Source organism: Salvelinus alpinus, chromosome 2, assembly GCF_045679555.1.
Source record: "Salvelinus alpinus chromosome 2, SLU_Salpinus.1, whole genome shotgun sequence".
Lineage (NCBI taxonomy): Eukaryota > Metazoa > Chordata > Actinopteri > Salmoniformes > Salmonidae > Salvelinus > Salvelinus alpinus.
The window spans coordinates 130,871,969-130,882,270 of NC_092087.1; the positions used below are offsets into that span (position 1 = coordinate 130,871,969).

Below are 10,302 nucleotides of genomic sequence, written 5' to 3' on the forward strand. Positions count from 1 at the left end.
TACACAAGCCTGATGGAAAATAACTGCTCCCATTGGTCACTCACTAGTTCCAGTGTAATTGCATCACCACTGTGTGGCAAAGCCCAGTGAAACAGGAAATTCCCCTCACACCAGGGGTGTTTCCAAAATGACAATGAGTACTGGTCAAAAGTAGTACACTATCTAGGGAACAGGATGTCATTTGGGACCCAGCCCTGAAGACTCTGATTCCCATCAATAGACCTGAGATCTCTAACGGTTAAAGGGTTTTAAAGTGGAGAGTTGGAGGGGTGTGTGTGTGTGTGTGTGTGTCTGCATGTATGTTTCTGAAAAAAACACAAGGGCCACTGTCATCTTAAAAGTTCAAGTTATTATTGACATTATTAAAACAATAATTATTCATCAATTAAAGGGGCAATCCGTAGTTGCTACATCCATTTGTGGACATATAAATGTGTATATAAAATTTGTTAGCACACATAACGTAGGCCTATTTTCAGATTAATACATTTGAAAAATGTGTGTTCCTCCATGCACCATTTGTTGTTACCTGATAATTCATTTGGAACCGTGGGGCATTATCGCGTGTCCAGTTACACAGTGTTTCCTTGGAAACAGGTCACCTGGCAACGCAGCGCAAATACAAAACAAGTGATTCTTCACTTCCCCTGTGTGGCTCTTGTTATGCTGCGACTCCGTTAACTACAATCCTGTGTCGGATCGCAGTGTTTTTAAAACCAGGTATCACCAATTCGCCACAAAATGTCTTCAGAAGTTTTAGTGCCCAGACATAATTTCGACAGCAGGTCAGTTGCCCAAGCAGGCGAGCCGTTCCCGCCTACAGACGCAGAGGCCACATTCAAGGAGGGCTTCTATCCCTCCTCCGGCTTGGCTACGGCGGGGTACCGTTCAGCCAAGTACAGCCCGGAGGAATGGCACATCAATAACTTCTCTACCCTTCACCAGGCCGCTACTGACCGAAACAACGCAGAGAGGATTTGCCATGAGTCCAAAACACTGTATAAGGAGACCGAGTCCGGGACTCTGCACACCCAAGCTGAGGGGACGCGGCACCTGGGCGAGAGACTGCAGAATATCCACTTCTGGAAGTCGGAGCTGCAGCGGCACATCGAGAAGCTGGTGGCCGAGACAGACCTCCTCCTGGGGCAGAAGAGAAGGCTGTTGAAGGCGCTGGACGCCACCGAGACCCCGTTCGCCATCGCCACGGATAACCTAATGTGTCGGGAACGGCGGCTGGGGCCCGACCTGGTTAAAGACAGCGTAGAGGAGGAGCTGCTTAAGGTGATTAAAACAAGAACATCGACTTGTCTTTGCTCTAGTTCACCTAAATACTTGTATCATTACTAAATGTTGCCTAGACGTTATTTCACTAGAAACCAATCTGAAAATAACGTGATGGTTGTGTTTGTGGGCCACAGGAGGTGGAGTTGATCAGGAGCATCCAGGCTCTGTTGAAGAGAACGCTGAGTCAGGCTGTCAATCAAATCAAGTGAGTGTCACAATTAGTGTCACAATCTCCCCGCATTTACTTCAACCGCCATGAATATTTTAGATGCATCAGCAGTAACTACATACATGGTTTATTTATAAGATCCTCTCTTTTCATTTGATTGTGTAATCACACATTTCCACACATTAGTATAGAAAGGCCTAGAGGACTACAGCTGAGCTGGGTTGTATCCTATTCATTAAGACTACAGCTGAGCTGGGTTGTAACCTATTCATTAAGACTATAGCTGAGCTGGGTTGTAACCTATTCATTAAGACTACAGCTGAGCTGGGTTGTAACCTATTCATTAAGACTACAGCTGAGCTGGGTTGTAACCTATTCATTAAGACTACAGCTGAGCTGGGTTGTAGCCTATTCATTAAGACTATAGCTGAGCTGGGTTGTAACCTATTCATTAAGACTACAGCTGAGCTGGGTTGTAACCTATTCATTAAGACTACAGCTGAGCTGGGTTGTAACCTATTCATTAAGACTACAGCTGAGCTGGGTTGTAACCTATTCATTAAGACTACAGCTGAGCTGGGTTGTAACCTATTCATTAAGACTGCAGCTGAGCTGGGTTTAACCTATTCATTAAGACTACAGCTGAGCTGGGTTGTAACCTATTCATTAAGACTGCAGCTGAGCTGGGTTGTAACCTATTCATTAAGACTACAGCTGAGCTGGGTTGTAACCTATTCATTAAGACTACAGCTGAGCTGGGTTGTAACCTATTCATTAAGACTACAGCTGAGCTGGGTTGTAACCTATTCATTAAGACTACAGCTGAGCTGGGTTGTAACCTATTCATTAAGACTGCAGCTGAGCTGGGTTGTAACCTATTCATTAAGACTACAGCTGAGCTGGGTTGTAGCCTATTCATTAAGACTACAGCTGAGCTGGGTTGTAACCTATTCATTAAGACTAAAGCTGAGCTGGGTTGTAGCCTATTCATTAAGACTACAGCTGAGCTGGGTTGTAACCTATTCATTAAGACTACAGCAAACTGGGTTGTAACCTATTCATTAAGACTACAGCTGAGCTGGGTTGTAACCTATTCATTAAGACTACAGCTGAGCTGGGTTGTAACCTATTCATTAAGACTACAGCTGAGCTGGGTTGTAACCTATTCATTAAGACTACAGCTGAGCTGGGTTGTAACCTATTCATTAAGACTACAGCTGAGCTGGGTTGTAACCTATTCATTAAGACTACAGCTGAGCTGGGTTGTAACCTATTCATTAAGACTACAGCTGAGCTGGGTTGTAACCTATTCATTAAGACTACAGCTGAGCTGGGTTGTAACCTATTCATTAAGACTACAGCTGAGCTGGGTTGTAACCTATTCATTAAGACTACAGCTGAGCTGGGTTGTAACCTATTCATTAAGACTACAGCTGAGCTGGGTTGTAGCCTATTCATTAAGACTACAGCTGAGCTGGGTTGTAACCTATTCATTAAGACTACAGCTGAGCTGGGTTTAACCTATTCATTAAGACTACAGCTGAGCTGGGTTGTAACCTATTCATTAAGACTGCAGCTGAGCTGGGTTGTAACCTATTCATTAAGACTACAGCTGAGCTGGGTTGTAACCTATTCATTAAGACTACAGCTGAGCTGGGTTGTAACCTATTCATTAAGACTACAGCTGACCTGGTTGTAACCTATTCATTAAGACTACAGCTGAGCTGGGTTGTAACCTATTCATTAAGACTACAGCTGAGCTGGGTTTAACCTATTCATTAAGACTACAGCTGAGCTGGGTTGTAACCTATTCATTAAGACTACAGCTGAGCTGGGTTGTAACCTATTCATTAAGACTACAGCTGAGCTGGGTTGTAGCCTATTCATTAAGATTACAGCTGAGCTGGGTTGTAACCTATTCATTAAGACTACAGCTGAGCTGGGTTGTAGCCTATTCATTAAGATTACAGCTGAGCTGGGTTGTAACCTATTCATTAAGACTACAGCTGAGCTGGGTTGGAGCCTGTTCATTAAGACTACAGCTGATCTGGGTTGTAATCTATTCATTAAGACTACAGCTGAGCTGGGTTGGAGCCTATTCATTAAGACTACAGCTGAGCTGGGTTGTAACCTATTCATTAAGATTACAGCTGAGCTGGGTTGTAACCTATTCATTAAGACTACAGCTGAGCTGGGTTGGAGCCTATTCATTAAGACTACAGCTGAGCTGGGTTGTAACCTATTCATTAAGACAACAGCTGAGCTGGGTTGGAGCCTATTCATTAGGCACCAAACAAAGGAAATTAGACTCAAACAGGGATGGACTACCTGAAGTTGCCCAATAAGACATGTTCATTTTTGTTTTCCATTGCATATTGTTTGTCTAAGTTTTGCTCAGTGTGTATTCATGAATAGGACCCTGATATGGGTAACAAGGTGTCCTTTGAGTTTTAGTCTTCTGGCTCCCCCTACTGTCTGGAGCACGTAGGTACTCGCACAAACCATGCAAGCCATCCAAACCATCCAAACCACACAAACCATCCAAACCATACAAAGGAAAAACCAAGGAGGCCGAGATACAGAACGGGAAAGGGGATACCTGGTCAGTCACACAACTGAATACATTCAACTGAAACGTGTCTTCTGCAACAGTGCTAACAGTCATTACTTTACTAACATTGTGATTCATCCAGGCTGTATCACATCCGGCCGTGATTGGGAGTCCCATAGGGTGGCGCGTCGTCCGCGTTTGTGTGGGCCGTCATTGTAAATGATCATTTGCTCTTAACTGACTTGCCTTGTTACAGAAAGGTTCAATCATATATTTTTTTAAATTGTTCCATAGAAACATAGTTATCAAACCCAACACAGCCTATTTTCAGGTGAATACATCAGTGGCGGTTGTAGACCATTTCAACTGGGGGGGCCAAGCTGGGGCCAGTTGTACTGTTAGAGGGGCCAGTTGTACTGTTAGAGGGGCCAGTTACATTAGACGTTATTGTTGTCATCGTTTTCTTCACTGCATTGCAGGCAAAAGACCATGTTCATAATCATCATCGTTGCCACTGTCTAATAACGGATGTAAAAAAAGAACGATAGCAAAAATTAGTTATGTAAAAATTATTTCATACTCCACATTTAGGGGGGCCACAAGAGGGTCCAAAATTGTTGTCACAGGGGCACTGCCCCCCACCCCCTCCCCCACCCCCAGAACCGCCACTGGAATACATTTGAAAAGTGTGTGTTCATCCATCAATCATTTGTTTTTAACATACCTGAAAATTCATTTTGAACAGTGTGTGGCCACGTGTCCAGCTACGCACAGTGCTTCATTGGAAAATGGTAACCTGGCAACGCAGCGCAAATACAAAAAAAATATTCTTAATTTCACGTCCCCTGTGTTGCTAAGGCCCCTCCTGTACTCCCTGTTCACCCACGACTGCGTGGCCACACACGACTCCAACACCATCATCAAGTTTGCTGACGATACAACGGTGGTAGGCCTGGTCACCGACAACGATGAGACAGCCTACAGGGAGGAGGTCAGAGACCTGGCAGTGTGGTGCCAGGACAACAACCTCTCCCTCAATGTGGACAAGACAAAGCAGCTGATCTGGACTACAGGAAACGGAGGGCCGAGCACGCTACAATCCACATCCACGGGGCTGTAGTGGAGACGGTCGAGAGCTTCAAGTTCCTCGGTGTTCACATCACTAGGGACATATCATGGTCCAAACACACCAACACAGAGGTGGAAAGGGCATGACCACGTCTCTTCCCCCTCAGGAGGCTGAAAAGATTTGGCATGGGCCCTCAGATCCACTAAAAGTTATACAGCTGCACCATTGAGAGCATCTTGACTGCCTGCATCACCGCTTGGTATGGCAACTGCACGGCATCCGACCGCTAGGCGCTACAGAGTGTAGTGCATATGGCCCAGTACATCACTGGGGCCGAGCTCCCTGCCATCCAGGACCTCTATACCAGGCAGTGTCAGAGGAAGGCCCTAAAAATTGTCAAAGACTCCAGCCACTCTAGTCATAGACTGTTCTCTCTGCTACCGCATGGCAAGCAGTACCGGAGTGCCAAGTCTAGGATCAAAAGGCTCCTGAACAGCTTCTACCCCAACGCTATTAGACTGCTGAACAGTTAATCACATGGCTATTAGACTGCTGAACAGTTAATCACATGACTATTATACTACTGAACAGTTAAACACATGACTATTAGACTGCTGAACAGTTAATCACATGACTATTAGACTGCTGAACAGTTAATCACATGACTAATAGACTGCTGAACAGTTAATCACATGGCTATTAGACTGCTGAACAGTTAATCACATGACTATTAGACTGCTGAACAGTTAATCACATGACTATTAGACTGCTGAACAGTTAATCACATGACTATTAGACTGCTGAACAGTTAATCACATGACTATTAGACTGCTGAACAGTTAATCACAGGACTATTAGACTGCTGAACAGTTAATCACATGACTATTAGACTGCTGAACAGTTAAACACAGGACTATTAGACTGCTGAACAGTTAATCACATGACTATTAGACTGCTGAACAGTTAATCACATGACTATTAGACTGCTGAACAGTTAATCACATGACTATCCTCACGTCAGCTTTTCACTCCCTACCAGACCCTCATCAGACCCTCACACTGGCTTTCTGCCCCTTACTGTGTCCCACTGTGTGTGTGTGTATCAGGTGTAACAGAGATGCCAAGCAGACTCTGGAGCTGGACTGGTCTGATAAGTACCAGGCCTACAGTCTGGATGACCAGTGTGGTCGCTACAACAACATGAGTACTGACACACAGTACCACCCCAACTCAGACACCCTACAGGACCAGTGAGTATCTGTATAATACACACAGTACCACCCCAACTCAGACAACCTACAGGACCAGTGAGTAGCTGTATAATACACACAGTACCACCCCAACTCAGACAACCTACAGGACCAGTGAGTAGCTGTATAATACACACAGTACCACCCCAACTCAGACAACCTACAGGACCAGTGAGTAGCTGTATTATACACACAGTACCACCCCAACTCAGACAACCTACAGGACCAGTGAGTAGCTGTATTATACACACAGTACCCCCCCAACTCAGACACCACGTTGGTGTGTGTGCGTATTAACAGTGTGTTAACATCTCCCTCCTCTCTCCCAGGCTGTGTAACGTGATGCGTGGGTGTGTGTGTATTAACAGTGTGTTAACATCTCCCTCCCAGGCTGTGTAACCGTGATGCGTGGGTGTGTGTGTGTATTAACAGTGTGTTGACATCTCCCTCCTCTCTCCCAGGCTGTGTAACGTGATGCGTGGGTGTGTGTGTGTATTAACAGTGTGTTGACATCTCCCTCCTCTCTCCCAGGCTGTGTAACGTGATGCGTGGGTGTGTGTGTATTAACAGTGTGTTAACATCTCCCTCCCAGGCTGTGTAACCGTGATGCGTGGGTGTCTTTCACCCAGGATAACCTGTCTGTGGCGCAGCGGGAGGAGCAGGCCAGTGTGGAGCTCAGGCTGCTGGTGGAGAGGGTCCTACAGGAGACAGCTGAGGACCTGAGGGTCCAGTGCTCTAACGTAGACCAGGCCTTCAGTCAGCGCTGTCTGCAGCTCACTGAGGCCAAGACACAGCTACAACTGCACCTCACTCAGGTGTGTTGGGGTGGGGGGGTTGGTGGAGGTGGTGTGTGTGTGTCGTTTCAATAGCCAATACTCAACCCTTCCTATAATTATAATTATAATTATAATTATAATTTAAATAATTTATATAATTTATAATTTATAATTTAAAGTTATAATTATAACTTCCTATAATTAAACAAAACATACAGAAATGGGCGCCTACCCAGCAGGCAAAGGGAATGTTTTTATCTGAAGAAGACCTGAAGGTTTTCATGACACTCAGCGCCTTCGTAAAGTATTCAGACCCCTTCCCCTTTTTACACATTTTGTTACGTTACAGCCTTATTCTAAAATGGATACAATAGTTTTTTTATCCTCCTCAATCTACACACAATACCCCATAATGACATCACAATACCCCATAATGACATCACAATACCCCATAATGACAAAGCGAAAACAGGTCTGATGAAACCAAGATGGAACTCTTTGGCTTGAATGTCAAGCGTCACGTCTGGAGGAAACCTGGCACCATCCCTACGGTGAAGCATGGTAGTGGCAGCATCATGCTATGGGGATGTTTTTCAGGGGCAGGGACTGGGGGACTAGTCAGGATCGAGGGAAAGATGAATGGAGCGATCCTTGATGAAATCCTGCTCCAGAGTGCTCAGGATCTCAGACGGGGGCGAAGGTTCAGCTTCCAACAGAACAATAACCCTAAGCACACAGCCAAGACAATGCAAGAGTGTCTTCAGGACAAGTCTCTGAATGTCCTTGAGTGGCCCAGCCAGAGCCCGGACTTGAACCTGATCGAACATCTCTGGAGAGACCTGAAAATATCTGTGCAGCGACACTCCCCATCCAACCTGACAGAGTTTGAGAGGATCTGCAGAGAAGAATGGGAGAAACTCCCCAAATACAGATGTGCCAAGCTTGTAGCATCATACCCAAGAAGACTCAAGGCTGTAATCGCTGCCAAATGTGCTTCAACAAAGTACTGAGTGAAGGGTCTAAATACTTATGTAAATGTGATATTTCTTTTTTTCTTTGTATAAATTTGCGAAAATGTCAAAAAAATCTGTTTTTGCTTTGTCATTATGGGGTATTGTGATGCCATTATGGGGTATTGTGATGTCATTATGGGGTATTGTGATGTCATTATGGGGTATTGTGTGTACATTGATGAGGATTTATTTTTATTTAATCTATTTTAGAATAAGGCTGTAACGTAACAAAATGTGGAAGAAGTCAAGGGGTCTGAATACTTTCCGAATGCACTGTATTTATCCACCCCCCTAAGGGTTATCCAGCTGAGGCTGGAATGCAGAGAATGCTGCACCTGAACTCAACACTGTGTGTGCGTGTGTGTGTGTGTGTGTGTGCGTGTGTGTGTAGATCCTGGATCAGATCGGGGCCCAGGAGAGGAACATTGTGTCTCTTCAGCAGGCTCTGTATGATAAAGAAGCCCCTCTAAGAGTGGCTCAGTCCAGGCTGCACCAACGCTCACACAGACCCCACATGGAGCTCTGTAGGGACAACCCACAATTCAGGTACACACACACACACACACACACACACACACACACACACACACACACACACACACACACACACACACACACACACACACACACACACACACACACACACACACACACACACACACACACACACACACACACACACACACACACACACACACAGATAGAAGCACACACAGGCACGCAAGCCAGTAAGCACTCACACGGACATACACCCAAACCTCTCTGTCTATCGCACTCTCTCTCCCATCTTTCACAAACACCTACACTGGTATGACAAGTTCCTCTCCTTCCTCTCTCTCTCTCTCTTTCGGTCTCTCTTTCGGTCTCTCTTCCCCTCCCTCTCTCCTCTCTCGCGCTCTCTTTCTCTCTCTCCTTCTTGTGCTCCCTCTCCCCCCTCCTTTCTATCTCTCCACCCTCCCTCTTTCCCCTCTCTCTCTCTGTCTCCAGCCTGGTGGGTGAGGTAGGTCAGATCTCCCAGACCATGTCCTCCCTGCAGCAGCAGCTGTCTGCAGCGCGGAGCTCCCTGTCCCACCTGGAGGAGTCCCGTATGGTGCTGGAGAAGGACATCGGCTGTAAGACCCACAGCCTGCTCATCGACAGGGACAAGTGCATGTCCCACCGCACCCGCTACCCCACCGTCATAGCCCTGTCTGGGTACTGAAGAGGGAGAGAGACAGGGGGATATGGGGACGTGTGGGTGTGTGTGTGTGTGTGTGTGTGCGTGTCCGTGTGTGTGTGTGTGTGTGTGATCAAGCCTGTATTAGTGACTAGTGCGACATTGTGTGCATTTGCTTGGTGTTTACAGTTGTGTTGTGTCAATCAATAAAGGCTTGTCTGTCACAGCTGACTGATCACTAGACACTAGTCTAAGAGTGTACACTAAAGCAGTAAGATACTCCCTTCCCTCTGCCCTCGATCACTCCCCTTCATGTATCTGACACAACTGGTAGATGTAACCCATGGCAACCCAAACTTCTTCCTACAGATCAACTGTCCTGTAGGTTTACACTCCAACCCTGTTCCTACAGATCAACTGTCCTGTAGGTTTACACTCCAACCCTGTTCCTACAGATCAACGGTCCTGTATCACATTCCAACCCTGTTCCTACAGATCAACTGTCCTGTAGGTTTACACTCCAACCCTGTTCCTACAGATCAACTGTCCTGTAGGTTTACATTCCAACCCTGTTCCTACAGATCAACTGTCCTGTAGGTTTACATTCCAACCCTGTTCCTACAGCTCAACTGTTCTGTAGGTTTACACTCCAACCCTGTTCCTACAGATCAACTGTCCTGTAGGTTTACATTCCAACCCTGTTCCTACAGATCAACTGTCCTGTAGGTTTACACTCCAACCCTGTTCCAACAGATCAACTGTCCTGTATCACATTCCAACCCTGTTCCTACAGATCAACTGTCCTGTAGGTTTACACTCCAACCCTGTTCCTACAGATCAACTGTCCTGTAGGTTTACACTCCAACCCTGTTCCTACAGATCAACTGTCCTGTAGGTTTACATTCCAACCCTGTTCCTACAGATCAACTGTCCTGTAGGTTTACACTCCAACCCTGTTCCTACAGATCAACTGTCCTGTAGGTTTACACTCCAACCCTTTTCCTACATATCAACTGTCCTGTAGGTTTACACTC

The 10,302-nt window shown here is 45.9% G+C and overlaps 1 protein-coding gene across 2 annotated transcripts; it reads left to right on the forward strand.

Moving 5' to 3' along the window:
• Positions 1–300: 300 nt before the first annotated feature.
• Positions 301–9,492, forward strand: LOC139568817 (tektin-4-like). 2 transcript variants are annotated; one of them, XM_071390912.1, is made up of 6 exons: positions 311–1,281; positions 1,419–1,489; positions 6,180–6,323; positions 6,916–7,138; positions 8,504–8,658; positions 9,100–9,492. In XM_071390912.1, exons 1-6 carry the CDS (start codon positions 742–744, stop codon positions 9,311–9,313), a joined length of 1,347 nt encoding a protein of 448 aa, XP_071247013.1. In that variant the 5' UTR covers positions 311–741; the 3' UTR covers positions 9,314–9,492. The 2 variants fall into 2 exon arrangements, with proteins under 2 accessions (XP_071247014.1, XP_071247013.1); XM_071390913.1 differs by lacking the exon at positions 6,180–6,323 and having other exon boundaries at positions 301–1,281.
• The last annotated feature ends 810 nt before the right edge of the window (positions 9,493–10,302 follow it).

Bases quoted from the DNA above. Each gene is read 5' to 3' on its own strand.
- LOC139568817 (XM_071390912.1), top strand. From the start codon at position 742: ATGTCTTCAGAAGTTTTAGTGCCCAGACATAATTTCGACAGCAGGTCA. The intron at 6,324-6,915 runs GTGAGTATCTGT...TCTCCCTCCCAG, and splicing joins TCAGACACCCTACAGGACCA to GCTGTGTAACCGTGATGCGT. The intron at 7,139-8,503 runs GTGTGTTGGGGT...GTGTGTGTGTAG, and splicing joins TACAACTGCACCTCACTCAG to ATCCTGGATCAGATCGGGGC.